General features: G+C 49.9%; 1 protein-coding gene across 1 annotated transcript; it reads right to left on the reverse strand.

The window, feature by feature from the left end:
* Window positions 1-4,429: 4,429 nt before the first annotated feature.
* On the reverse strand, window positions 4,430-6,238 carry Sgf29 (SAGA-associated factor 29). Its single transcript, XM_076320060.1, has 2 exons — window positions 6,100-6,238; window positions 4,430-5,589 (listed from the first exon to the last, which is right to left on the reverse strand). The coding sequence occupies exon 2, from the start codon at window positions 5,489-5,491 to the stop codon at window positions 4,610-4,612; it is 882 nt and encodes a 293-aa protein (XP_076176175.1). The 5' UTR covers window positions 5,492-5,589; window positions 6,100-6,238; the 3' UTR covers window positions 4,430-4,609.
* Between the last annotated feature and the right edge of the window lie 8,777 nt (window positions 6,239-15,015).

A 15,015-nucleotide genomic window follows, 5' to 3' on the forward strand; every position in this document is an offset into this window, starting at 1 on the left:
GTCCCGCGTCCATTGCTATCTACGGATCGCTGTTTATTTCGGGCGTAATTGATGAACCCGACGCAACGATTCGCGAAATTGCAACAATCGTCGAGGTGTTACTTCGACGCGAAAACGATCGTCTCGAAGCCTCGCGCGAAACAATTTCCATTCGAAATTCGTGCACCTATCGTACGATTTTCAGTTCGCGTGCACAGCTCTACGGAATCTCGTCGGAACCGTGGCGGGGAATATCGCGTAGCTTCGGTGTCAGCTTCGAGCGAAATTAAAATTCTTTCGGCGGAAAGTCGTAAAACCGTACGCTAATTTCCGGGACGATCGCGGCGACTCGCGAGATAACGATCGCGATAACCGATTACGGTGCTGAATTATGAAGGAAGTTTTAAACCGCTCCGCCTTCATTGGCGAAGGCGATTAATTAACGAGAAAACCGCCCGTCTGTGAATTATTTGCCCTATCCGTACGGTCCTCCCCTGGCAATGCCCTGGCCGGTAATGCCTTTCGCGAAAACGAAGCCTGACGATTCGAGCATCGGAAACCGTGGACCGTGGCCGCCCGCGCAACCAAAGACAAATGCCCCTTTGAAATACGCGTGCAAAAATCGTTTCGCCCGGACGCGACGAGTCCGACGAGTCGTCCACCGCGCCGAAAAACATAACAAATCGTCGCGCGTGGAAAGCGACGACCTTTTGCGAAAGAACGCTTCTCTCCCGACGTTGTCCCCCCTTCGTCCTCCTCCTTCGTCCTCGTACGGCTGACAGATCGTTATGACGTTGCATTCAATTACCCTATATTCCGGGCGAAACGCGGCGTTCCATTACGCGGGCGTAAAGCAACTGCATTAGTAACTTTGAACTCGCTTTATTGCTCCCTCGTTGGAATTAATTCGTTTCCCCTGGCGCAACGTCAAAGGAAAAATTCTAACGAGTACGATAAATAGAGTTTAATATCGTTAAACAACGCAACCCGGGACCGGGGTATCCAACGTCTCGTTCCACGACCCGGACTCAAGGATCACGGCTAAGATGGAAAGAAACGAAGAAAGCGGTACTCGGGATAAACTTCTGAACGCATCCGTGTTGCGTTCGGTGTATTTACGGTTTGCGTAAATATTTCACGTTCCGTTCTTGGGCGGTTACGAAAGTTTTTCTCGCGGTTGCATTAGGTTCTTCGTATCTCGGCAACTATTCCGAGTTCATCCCGTGGTCGGCCGGATTCTTTCCGCGAGGAAAACGAATTCCAAGCGGGAAGAACGCTAGTTAACGCGGTACGAAAGGATTTTTAACGTTTCGCCGCATCGTCGCGGTTGTTTCGAGTTCTTTGTCAGTGGATGTTTGAGGATTGTATCGCTCCGTGCGAGTGTGTATCGAGGTGTTTTCAAAGACGTTTTCGTACGTTCGAATATTCGACTGTGTTCTCGTGCATCGAGGTGGCTCCTCTTTACAAGTTTCTCTACAATTGGGTGTTTCTTCATCGCGTATACCTGGAAACTTTTCAATCGCATTCGAATGAAAATTGGCCCGAAGTTCCACGATCTCCAGGAGCGTCACTACCTGGACACCCCTTCGATTCTCGAATTTTCCAAAGATTTCCCTTCTTCTCGAGCGAAGAAACGGCCAATGGAGTTTGATGCGACCATAGTGCCGTGGGTGAAACGCGACAGTTCGCTATTTCGTCGGCCACGTTCATCGACAGCGGTGTTTCGTTCGGTCGTCCAGGTTTTCCAGCTCGATTCAAAAGCAAAAGCTATTAATATCGAGATTTTTCTTGGTCGAGGGCGGCCAGAACTCATTACACGTTCTGCAAGAGTTCCGACAGTTTTCGAGGCGAAGTTGGATTAGACGTTGGCAGCTCGTTAGCTGGCCTTATCGACCTTCTCTCAGCTCTCGTGCCATTGTACGGGGGCGTATTAATTAAAAAATGAAAATCTACGGGCTGTCCAACGCACGGGTCGCCCGTGTAATCTCATTTTCGCGTATCTTTTCCTCCGTCCCCATCCGGAAAGTCATCGGTTTCCAATTTTCTTCTCGATGTATCGGTTGCTCGCATACTACCTCGGCTTCGATCTTCAAGCTGCCACAGCCCCCGATGTGTTAAGTATTGGATCATTTTTAAAAGATATCTCAAACTTAACTTACACTATTTCGTGGGACCGCGCGGTTGGTAGTATTCTCTAGATTTTCTTTCTTTACAAATGAATTTTCTCTCTTTATTTTACAAAATTAACGAACTGGCGACGGAGCATCGTATCTTTTCGAAGTTCTTACGCTTTTGTGATCTCGAAGCGACCTTTGTATTTTTATTTCGTACGTAACAGAGCTCCGTTCATCGACATACTCGATGAAACGCTATGAAACAATCTGACACGTACGATAACATTAAAGACGCTTCGTTCGATATTCTCGTTGCTTCGGAAACGAAATAAAATATGCTCGCGAAGGTACGGACGTAATTATCCACCGTCGAAGAAAAATATCGCGGTCCATTAACGAAGGTTTCAACGAACGTGGACCCGATCGGTTCGCTCGGTGAGAACAAGGGCGAGGAGGGGGCGATGATGGTGGTGAAACGAAAAGAGGACGAAAGAAAAAAAAAAGGGGCGTAGCGAAGCCGCGGTGAAGAGGTATTACTCGGATAACCGAGAACGTGGAACGAATGAACGAGAGGTACGAGCAGAAACGAGGGGTTGGAAAGGGGCTAAGAAGAGGATTCCCTCGTAGGAATCGGAGATAGGCTCGCGAGTTCGCGCCATAATTCGTACGGGATTAACCCACGAAGAGGAGAATTGTTGGCCATAGATCGGTGTTCCTTCCGCGAGGAAAACGAGTCCCCTCGATACTTTCCCGGGGTAGAGTCGCAAGAATTATAATCGCTCCAAGAAGATCCTTCTAGGCGAATTCGATCGGCTGGCAGAGAACTCGCGAGAACCGCGATGCACCGCGAAGGACCCTAAGAATTCTTTCGTATCGTGGTAACGAGATATCTTTTCACGCTGAAATCCGAAAGAACGTCGGCGCAGAACCGACCGATAACTTCCGGATATCACGGACAGGGTCGATCGATTTTAATCCCTCCCCGTATCTCGTGCAGGACGAGGTACCGTCGTGTCTCGTAACGACGCCTCGTGCCCGCGTAGCTGCCGACCGAATATGTTAACGTAATGGCAAGTAAATGTACGTATCATATTACGGTAACACGAGCACGCCTTGGCCGCGGTACCGTTAGACCGTTTGATGTGTACCCACTGTTACCAACTGCATCCTACCGAGAGCGGTCCGTCTATCTCCTGTTTATCCGTGCTCCCCCGCGAAGTGTAATGCGTGTGCTTAACATTAACATTTAGATTTGCCCTACCGGCCGGGTTTCCCACGGATGGTCGCGTTCATCGATCCAACGTCCATCCCTGCCAGCCCTCGAAACCGATTTATACGTTTCCCCGGATATTTCACTGTGAATTACGCGAAGAACGAGCACCGCGATCTTTGCAGGGACGCACGAGGTGTCCAAGAATCCCGGTTTACGATACGGCTGGCGATAAAACGATGTCTCGTAGCGTCTAGAATCATCCCGACCCTACTTCGCGCGATACTCCTTAATCCGTTACCGAGTTTCGTCGACGATCAGTGCCACCCCTCTGTTTGGCCCCCGAAACGCTCGTCTTCTCGCGCGGCGAGTGGGTCGCACGTGAACCGATCGCCGCAACAATCTCGCGAACGGATTCCCCGAACGAAGTGCACGCGTCGATGGAGCGGGGGAACCACTTTTTTATGATACTCCGAGCGAGGCTAGTTAAGCTAAATAATGAATGAAGATTGGCCGTCCCGTCCGGCGGGGGTTGGGAGCGAGGCAACGAGTCCGCTTTGATGTCTGGCGGCAGCCACCGATTATGGAATCAATTATTGCACGGCCACTCTCTTTCTGGTTCCGCGTCCCTTTTTCGCCGAGGCGAGCTCGCCTTTCGGTTTGCCCTCCGATCGAAACCGGTGCCCCGTAACTCCCCGCTCCTCCCTTCGCCCGATGTCGGCGGAGTCTTCGTCGCGGCAACGCGAAACAGGCAAGATTTATTCCGTACAGGAAGAAATTGGCCGATCGGACAGTCACGGAGAACCGATTCCACGAAAGGTCAGACGAGTCCAGGTTAAGGTCCACTCGCCCGCGCCGGTACAAGGATGCCGCCTATTATCGTCGTGTAATCTACGCCGATTACCTCCCCCTACCCCCCGATCGATGCCAAGTATCGCGGAAATGGGACCCTAACCGTCGGTACGTGCTTATTTCCCCACCCACCCCTCCCCCTACGCTCTCTTCTGGTGGAACTTTAACAACAAACCATGTGATTTCGTTGAAAAAGACCGACGGATACGTGCGGGGATCTCCGGGTAGGGGTTTACGGTTACGAGATGGGCAATACGCAGTGATAATCCGGTACTCGAAAATCGTGAACTTTATTGTTTCCAATCAACGTTCTCTCTTTCTCGCTCTCTGGTAGAAAAAAGGAAGAAGGAGGGGGAGGGGTATGCGCGCGGGTGAAACGACGAAAGGTACTAACGGTAACGAGCGCGAGAATCGAGGATAATAATACTGCCGCGAGCTCGTCCGGGCCCTTCCATTAACACTGGCTCTTGTTCTTCTTGCTCTCCTTGATGGAGATCACGTAACGCTGAGCGACGTTCAACGGCGGTGAATAACCGTCCGCGTAGGTCGCGTCCTCGAAGAGAACCTCGTACTCCTCGGTGGCGGTGGTTGGCAATTGATTCACCACCGCCTTGTAGAAACAGGTAGTTTGAGGGTAGAGCGCCATCACGATGGACTCTTTCGGGAAGAGGGCGTGTGGATCGGTTTCCGGGTTGGCCCTCATCAACGGTAACGGTACCACGCGCCGCCGTGACAACGTGTGCCTGTCCTTCTGTTCCTCGTCTATGTCGTCCACCTCGTACTTGTTCGTCGTTGCATTGAACTGCACCACCTCCGCGAGGATCCAATTCTCCTCCTCCTCCGAGCCCTTCACCAACGCCGCCACCATGTCGCCCATCTTCGCGATGTAGGTGGGTTCGGCGGCGATCGCTCCGCATAGTGGCGGGGGTTTAGCACCGGGTGTCTTGCCCACGTAGAGTGGGAGGGTCTGCGCGGTGCTCAACAGCATCTTCATCAGGGCTCCGCGTCTGATGGTCTCTTTGTTGCCCGCATTGCGGGCCTGTATGCGCCGTTCGTTCCTGATCGCGCGGATCTCGTTGATCTTCACCAACGCCTTGCGCAGTATCTCCTCTTCTTGCAACGCGCCCCCCACCGCCGCGCTGTAAAGGTTCTTTAACTTCTGTTGATAATACAGAGAGACCTTGTCCTCCGGCGTGACCTTCTCGTAAGTCTTGACGATATTGTTCAGGTCCTGTTCCGATCTAGCGCGTTGCATCTCGATCTCGTATACCAGATGATAGAGGTTCTTCAACCGCTCTTGGATCTGGCTGGCGGCTGCGTCCGCCGTGAACGGCATCTCGTGGCTTCCGGTCGACGCCAATCGAAGCTGCGAAAGGCGCGCGATACCGTTCCTACGCTTCCGTGTCTCGTCCGTGTCCACGGGTGTGCGGTGTTCTACGAATAAACAACGATGTCGTGTGATTCTCCGCGGACACGATAGATACACGCGTTTTTACGTCTCGGTGACGTAAAAATTTCAATTCGTTCGCGATTACTCGACGCACGAACCGCGAACGCGGACGGGATTGCGACGATGTTCGTCAACGATGGAAAAAAGCTTTTTAAAAAAAGGTACCGCGCGTCACGAGTCTCGAACTCGCGACCTCTGGCACCGCAGCCCGATACACTGCTCGTTGCGCCATGGAAGTTACATTGTTTACATTCTTCGGTTTCTATAACTTGAATCGTATCGCGAGCTTCGTAACGAGGACGTCGTTCCTCGTTTCGAATTGGCGTCCACGTGCGTTGTCACAAGGTCTACGGTACGGCTACGAGCATCGACGAAACGAACGATCTCCCTCGAGCGCGAGCGGCGGAAAAACCGGTTTCACAAACAGTTCGTGGATCGATAAAAGACGTGCTCGTCGATGATCGTGCACGGAATCTATCGGAATCGAAACGTACCTTATTCCGTATGAAGGAAATCAGTGTCCAATTCGTTGACGGTTTTGCCGCTGAATGCTCGCCTTTCTAATGCGAAGTTACAGGCAGCACTAAACCATCTCAACGTCGTGCAATCGACTGTGCATGCGATTCTGCGCCATACTGCTTCTCCCCCACCATTCGTCGCGCTATAAAACGACTGGTCTGTCTCAAGGCGGTGCTGCCACCTGCCGGCAAACGCTTCAACCAATCGGACCGGAATAATTTTGACCCTCCCAACGCGTACGCCTTTATCGTTCGAATTCGCGCCGATAATCAATGCGAAACAGATTTTCATGGAAATTAACAACTAGTACGTTCCGATGAAATCGATGCACGGAACAAAAGACTCGAAGGTAAATAATTTTATCGTTTCCTCGTTTTTTGACAACAATTGACAATAATCGAGTCGTCTCCGATATAACACTTAGACACCGGGTCCTATGCGATTAAACCAGTCTCGATGGACACATTTGCACGAACGAACTTTCCTATTTAAAAATGTTATCCTTCAAAATCAATCGCATTCTCGCAAATTTATTCGCGCCATCGTATTATTTGGAAACAAAACAACGCGACCTATTCTTCTTTTATTTCTTCCTACGCTCGTCACTGGAAAAAATGCCGAATCCCGATAATCGTCGCCGGTATTACCGCTCGTAAAATGACACGAAAGCGAGCCATCTTCTCTACCGAATTTTCAAGCCTGGAATCTCGCCAATTATTTTTCATTGTACGAAATAAACGTTTCAAGTTGTAGATACATCTTCCGACAAGTCGCTTTGATCGACGATAGAAACGAGTATTATATACAGAAAGAAGACAAAGAGTTTTCGGACAATACCTTTTGCACCTTTTTCGTAAAAATCACACTGTAACTTGTCACATCCCTCGCTACCACCGTTTGTCACCAATTTTATTGCCTGTCGCGGTCAAAAGATCGATCACAGTGTTGCCAATATCGATGAATGTAAACCGTGCGAGTTTCCCCAAAAAACAAAAAAAAAAAACAAAATTCCGTCGTCAAGCTGTTAACCCTTTGACGAGTACGGTCGTGCACGAACGGCGGAGTCAAAATGTGTCGCGTAGCGTATGACGGTGTACGTATGGCTCGAATTAAACGATCGTAGCGATGTACTCGTATTCTATTTTATCGGAATAACTTACTATGGGTACGTTTTCCACTACTTTTACAAAAGCGGGACAAGCGATACGATAAATATAATGAAACACTCCCCAGTATTTTATCAGTGTCTATAAAACGTTTCCAAATCGTCCCATCGAGTCCACCGATAAGAAAATCCCCTTTCGATATTATCTGCGATCGTATATACTTACACAACTCAGTCTACCCATCCGTGTGTTACATTTTCTCGAATCAATCGTACCGTGCACGTATCAATTTTTACACACGATATTCATCGAGACCTACGATCGAACGTACCGTGTATAAAAACCCGTGTACACGTTATGAAAGAAAGCAGCTTATTTGTAAAAGGTTTAATAACGGCGCGATAGGAATCGAAGGCGTCGAGGACCGCGCGGTTGGCGTTTACCTCCTCGCTCGGATACGGAGTGAATCGCGATCGTGATCGCGAGACGATCGAGCGTCGTGGACGTTCGATAGCACCGACGCGAAGAATAATCAATTCGTTGGTAAATTACACGGCACGGACACCCGTGGCTGCGGCGATTCGTATAAATCACTCGAAGCGCGCGGAAAAGCTCTCTATCGTTTTTGTTAGGTGCCGGATGATCTACCGCCTCGCCTAGCGTCCGATCGTGCATCAGAGGCGCCGTGCATCATCGGTTAACAGCCACGATCGCGGCAAACGGCACCGATCGGCGACGCGAAAACCCCGTAACGCGACCCCGGCTAGCGTTCTCCCGCGATGGAATCCCATGGAACGTAGCGCGGCGGTGCCATCGCGTTCGCGCCGCGTTCCACCGTGCACGCACCATAAACGTACATAAGCGCAAAACCGGGCCGTGGTTCTTACGAACTCCGTGACCTATTCGGAATGAGATGCGTGTCACGCGTGCCACCGCCGCGTACGTGGCCCTCGCGCATGCGCACACGTGCGCGGGGCCCCGCGCGACCGCGCACCTAAGGCCCTGAAATCGCAACCGATTCAACCTGTTCCCAAGCGGCGCGCCGCGAGTCGCGAACAATGCCCCGCCGCGCAGGAACCCCGAGGCGAGGAGAGAACGATTCCACCAGCGTGGGCCGAGGTACTTTATTCTTTTAGGAAAGTTCGAACGCGGCCTTCGAATGTTCCGATAGTTGGGGACCGAGGGGGGCCCACCTTCTACTCTTCGCGAATGAGTCTCAACGGAAGCGTTTTATTAACGTTCTTTATTACGGTCGTTTTAGAAATTGTCAACGCGAGCGCAGACGGCAGGGAACCCGTGGTTTAGAGAGGAACATTTCCGGTAACGTCGAATATTTGGAAAAAGTTTCCACCGGGTTTGTAACGAACGGGGGAATTCGAAAGATTGTTCTCGATTTCTTTGAATGCGAATCTACGGAGACGAGTGTTTGGGATGGACGCGTATGTTCTCGATGTAGAAAAATTCCGAATTCGCGCAATTTTACGCGTCGGTGATATACGAGTCTACGGATTGTGCTTTTACTTTTGCAATTTCTTAGAGCACGTGTTTGCCAGTAATTCGATCGAAATTACAGACACGCGTTTACTAGCGCGTAATACGAGTTTAATTTTCTCGATCCCGATAATTTCCTCCGCGGAGCCAACGTCCCACGGTCGAGTATTATTCGCGAGCGTTCGTCTCGCGAGGGTCGACGATCGTCGAAATTTAGCGACGTTCTTCGAAGGTGTACTCGTACGGTTATTGCGACCGTAGCCCGTAGCATTAACGTTACAATGTTTATTGCAACACCGCGGCGCGTTGCGCAAGACGGACACACCGTCTGAAATCAGCAGGATATACCGGGAGGGCTCGTCTAATCTCCCCGAGCTCTCGTCGTATATATCTCTCCGGCACGTGCAATTAGCGTACATTCGTATACACGTGTATTATCAACGGCCATCGTCCCTGTCATTTCGTTTCTAAGCATTGATTTATTACTGCGCGGTGGCAGGATAATTATTGACTACCTTACCGGCGCGCGGACTTTTCGTTGCAAAATCGTTGATAACAACGCTCCGCCGGCTGGTTTGCATATAATACTGAGAAATTCATTTGTCTTACAATATGATTCATAGTTCCCCCTCCCGGCCCTCGTTGTAATGCCATTGAATCGCGGTGTACATGATAATTAGACATCAATGGGCCGCGTTCAGCCTATTAACAATTCAAATCAGCGGACGTTCTTACGACTTACTTTGCATCAATTAGGCATAAAATATTGTTCTAACGGGCGGACCACCGGGCATACCGGGCAACGTTTCAACGAATACGAGTCCCTTGCTGAATAATTCTCCGCGCGGAGGTTCCTACCTTAACGCGTCGACCGCCGCGCTAAATCCGCTCCGCGCGAGTCCCACGAGGCGCGCGCGTTATTTAACGAAACGATCGAGTACGTTCGGCCGTACCACACCCCGTGCGAGCCCTCGATGCCTCGTAATACGATCTCGATCTCATTTAACGCGAGCTACGAGCCCGATGTCTCGCGACCGAAACCATTTACCGCAAAAGCGAACGTAACCGCGTTACGATTCCAATAAAGAACGAAAAACAATGCTCTTGGCTCGCCAACAGATCCCGATTTTATATTTTCTCGTACTTGTTGCGAATCCTTTGCCCTGGAAAAACAAAGGAAACGGCGAAGAATGTCGACGAGATCGTAATTTACCCTTCTACTCGTTGTGAGCAACCGCAGCTTCGTTTGAACCGTTCCCAAGAAAATCGTGTAAAAGAACTCTACGTCGAGTAATTTCATTCGCGATACTGGTCTATTATTCTCCTTATATTTCGCTACTTTTATTCGACATTCTTCCAAGTACTCGATATTATCGGTTCGCATCTAATAGGGCGAGTGAAACCATCGCTCGGTAATCCAAAGCCACGCGTTACGAGAAACTCGATTCGAAACGTTCACGAGAATATCGCGCGAAATAGTATCGTAATTTTGTTTGGAGTACATCCGATTTATTATTTTCTTATTAGTTTTTGTCACTCCCGTTGGAGAGTGTTACGAGTACTCGAGCGATTCGCTTCTAACAGGGTAAGTGAAACCGTTGCCAGGTACGCGTATCAATTACCGACTCTCGACGCGTTAACGATCAATTTGCGAGAGTATTATACCGCGCGGTTAGATTCGATACCTTTTATCGAGTTCGCGGAACGTCTAAACGACAACGTCGAAAAACGAGGACCGCGCGATAAAAGGAGTACGGGTAGTCTTGATTCGTTGGTAAGCGCTTCATCGAAATTCTCGTGGCTCGCTCCTCCGTCAAGTAGCCGCGGGACGACTGCATGAAAATCAAATCCTTTTCGCGCGACAGCCGGGCGGGGCCCAGAATGGGCCATTAAAACGTATTATGGAAGGCGACGAGCTTAGCAGTCACAATTCGCGATATTACGTATACCGGTACGCGCGTTTTCGAGGTGCGAAACAAGGCGTCTAACGAGGCGTAAGGAGATGTCGGGCCCCGGGGTAGAAACGCGCACAATGCTATTCACTTTGCCAGTCTGTCTGCTCCGTGATATTCATCTGGAGCATACGTAGGTATCGTGCAACGAACGGAGGATTTCTGGATCGTCGCGGAACGAAAACCGGGTCGTGGATTTTGAAATATTTAGCTCCTCGAAAACCTGTCTCGCGCACGGTCTCCTCGCGTTTCGATATTCTCGCGAATATTCTTTAAGAGGGAAATTCTCCGGCTGGAACCTAACCAGCGGTTTCTGCGCGCAAATAGAGAAACATTCTCGGAACGGCCAGATGAAAATTTCACGTGCGCGGACGCAACACGTTCACCGGCCTATCCGCTCGTAATTCGACCCCCCTCGGCGCTGGAAAATTTGCGATATTTTTTCAGTCTCGTTAAACGCGAGGTACTCGCCAGTTTTAACGATAAACGTTTCACATCGATTTCGACCTTCGTTATTTCGCGTTTCCAATTGTTTCGACTCGAAAGCTATTTTCCCTGTCCGGAGTTAAACGGAGCAATTAGTATTTGCGACGAAATGCTCGATGCCCGTCGGGATCGAACGACGAAAATGTAAATTTTATTCGACGCGTTCGCGTTACGAAAAACCGGGTTGCACGAGGAACGGTTTGTCGTTCGCGAACCGGCGAGAGATCGTTTCGGAATAAAATTTAAATGATAATCAAATTTATTTCCAACGCACCGGGCACAGTTTTTCTCTGGTTCTCGGTGCCAAGGAATTCGTGAAAGTCGGTTGTACCGTGGTGTAAATTGAACCGATAGAAATTTCACTCGAGGCAAGAGATAGGAGACACCGAAATCTTTCGAACGATCGTCGTTCACTTCGCGGAGAATTTCTGTACATAAAGTTATCAACCCCCGAGCAATTAGCATCGACTACGCGTAGAACGTTACGCGTTCGTACAGTTGAACAATCTCGTCGAACGCAGTCTCGACGATTTCCCGTCGATCTCGCGATAAAAGTATTTTCTATACGTCGAGGTACGCGCAGCGACACAGAGACAAGAAGCGAGACCGTTGGATGGCTCAAGGTGCGCGCGAAAATATTTATCATCGCGGCGGTGACGTTTATGCTCCGAATACACGGGAAACGAAGAATCGAGACGACGTAGAAAAGGGGGAACGGATCGCACATAAATCGACGACGGGCGTCGAACAATCGATTCGAAACGATACTCCGTCGTTGGCCGTGCCGCGGGGACCGAGGGGGTGAAACGGGGCGACTCGATTTTCATCTAATATCGCCGGTTTACAGCGAGCACGACTTAACGACCTGTTGCGGCCCGTTAATCCGGGCTACGATGCCGGATGCCGGGGTCGGCATAAACGATATTTCAAACAAATCCTCCGCGCGAGGCGCAGAATGGAAATGTCAAACGCAGGCTACGCTGTTGCCGACGCTCGTTCCGACGCTCGTTCCGACGCTGCCGAGGCCTACGAGACCGGGGAAGAAACGAAATCGCGCGGAATTCAGCTCGTAAATCTGGAGCTCCCCCCACCCTACCTCTACGCGTTCCACCGCGTTGGTACGATCGGTTGAATCGACGCTTCGTGACCGGTGCGCGTTTTCTCTTTTGTTTTCGATCGGCTCGTTTGTCAAAGCGACGCGATGGAAATGATCACCGTTCGCTCGCGGCTTTTCGCGCGGAAAGGTCAGAAAATTAGCATTCGAGGCGTCACGATTCGTACCACCTCCCCCTGTCTCTTATCTCCCATCTCGCGCGCGGTTACCGATTTTCGACGGGAGCGCGCACCCGCGCGCGGAATTAATAACGCGCGGGCACCGCGAATCGAATACATTTGTTCCGCGCGACAGGAACAGACGGGCATATATTAAGAGGTTCGCGAGAAAATTGAATTCTCAGTCAGAAATTGTCCGAGAGGGGATCCCCGCAACGGGGGTCCCCGGGTTTGCTTCTCGTTCGACGTGGGGTTTTCCTCGCGCGGCGTTATCGCGTCCCTTTCATCGGCTCGAGTGCTGGAAAATGGACGCGCGTATCGGGAGTAAGTCCGCGGCGGCACGCTCGCCCGCATTTGAAATCAAGCAAATTACCATTCGCGAGATCGGGCCCCGTTTCGCGGCCATCTGGAATATCTTACGCGCGATCTAGCGATTCCGTGGCGCAATCGCCGAGCGGATTTATACGGGCGGATTCCAGTAACTTGTGACTTTTACACGCTGACTGGATCCTGGGGAATCGATTTGCGCGAAACACTCGGACGATGCTCGTATCTTGTTTTCTCTTTTTTTTTTGGAAAAGAAGAAGAAGAAGAAAAAGTGCAATTGCACCGTGCACCTGCACCGATACTGAGAGGGGACCTTTGCATCGCGAGGTGATGGAACTTTTGTTTCGTGATTTTTTTTCGTTGTTCGTTCGAAACGGAGCTCGATCTGGTTACTAGAATCGCTTTCTACGTTATTGGAATCGTTTCGTCGGGAATGCGTCAGTGAGAATTCAGAAGTGCTGTAAAAGGTATAAGTTTGTAAAGTACGTTACAGCGGTCGTTGCCTAATAATTTCTCAATTATGTCAAAGTAGGAAGAGCAAGACTCCGCGATCTCTAGGTACGGTATTGTCTGTCGTAAAACAAAATGGTCGCGACAACGATCATCGCAACGTCAAAAGTTACGTGATGACGTTCGAATATCGATTGTCCCTGGCTACGTCGCCCGGAAAATCTCTACACGATCCACAAGCAACGTATAGCGATTTATTCGCGACGTTTATTCGTTTGGACAGTTGAATTTGTATTTCTTCGTTCCGTACGTATAAATTCTACTTTTCGTTCGACGAGTAACGCGCGAAACTTTGTTCATCTTTCGTTCGGAAACTTTTATCCGGATAAAATTTTTGTTCGTCTCTGGGTCAAACTCGGCAACGAGAAGCTACGAGGGGAAACGATGAAATTTAATTAAAGACCGGGCAGAGAAACAACCGTAAGGGACGAGCAATTTTCAATCTTGGAACGGAGCTGTATCCCGGTCCAGTTACAAGAATCACTCGGTATTTCCATCCGTGACCGAGAAAGACGTTGGGAAGCCGTGGAGCGTTCAAACGGAAGCGGTCTTCTCGGAAACGCGATTCTCTTGCTCGGACCTCCGCTCGACGCCCGTGCGATCGATTTCATCCAAACGGACCATCGTCGAGACGAAAAAAGAGCTGCACTTTCGAAAAGTATCGCGACGAGAAGAGGAAATTTACCCAAAATACAAATTTTAGCTTTCAGTATTTAATCATTGCCGAAATATTAACGAAAAACTCAAAAACTTTCGATACATTGAAATCTCAAATATTCTTATTATTACCGATACGATTTTCTTCGTTGTGTGTCACGGGAGGGAGATAAGGCAGCTGATGAGTCCACTAGAAAACCCGGGATGAAACGCTCTCCCTTCCTTTTCTCAACCTTCTACCCTCGCTACATTTTCAACGCGCCAAAGTTGTGAATCGTCGCAGGCGGTCCAGTAACCGACAGTGCGATATATAATCCGTACAGGAAGATTTCGATGCAGAATATCAAAAATATTTCACCAATATCTCGAAAAATATAAAATACCAGTCAAGATTTTATATCTTCGATCTATCCTCCCTTGTAAAACTTTGCCATAGCCATTGTTACTTTTCGGAAGAATACCCCCCGAAAAAAGAAACCGGAGTCGAATAAAATTAATATTATTTTTCCACGTCTCGTCGCGCGCGTAGGAGCGGACGAAATGATCGTAAACGCGACTCGATTTTCCGTCCCTTTGTCCAGGGTTGGGGGAGGATCTTACTTCCGTTGCATCACGGCAAAGGGTACACGGCGGCGCGTTTGAAAATGAAATATTCCCTTTTACCCGGCGCACGTGTCTCGATAAGATAAAAGCGCGAGTTTATCATATCTCGTCGAGAGTGCGGTGGAGCACCAGCATCGTCTAGGGGGTCTGGAGGAAGATCGAATCGCTGACTACGTGGCGGGGCTTTTCAGGATCTTGGTGACGTTTGATTTACGATAAGGTCCGGCCCAAGGTGCCAGAATCCCGGATACGTTTCTTTTGTTCCCCCTGACCCGATGTATAATGCAGAGACGCGAGCATTAGCGCGATTGGATCGACGGCCACCACGACATCGACTCCTCCTTCGCGGGAATCGATTCTCGCGCGTTACGCGCGTGCCAGGGGGTCGAGTGTTCCCGTGTTTACGCAGGAGAGTTTCCGCGAAAGGCATTATCGAATTGTCGGGGTGGCTTTGAGTCGGTTCGTTATTATTTCGGTAAACAGCGGG

The sequence above is a fragment of the Ptiloglossa arizonensis genome, chromosome 9, assembly GCF_051014685.1.
Source record: "Ptiloglossa arizonensis isolate GNS036 chromosome 9, iyPtiAriz1_principal, whole genome shotgun sequence".
Lineage (NCBI taxonomy): Eukaryota > Metazoa > Arthropoda > Insecta > Hymenoptera > Colletidae > Ptiloglossa > Ptiloglossa arizonensis.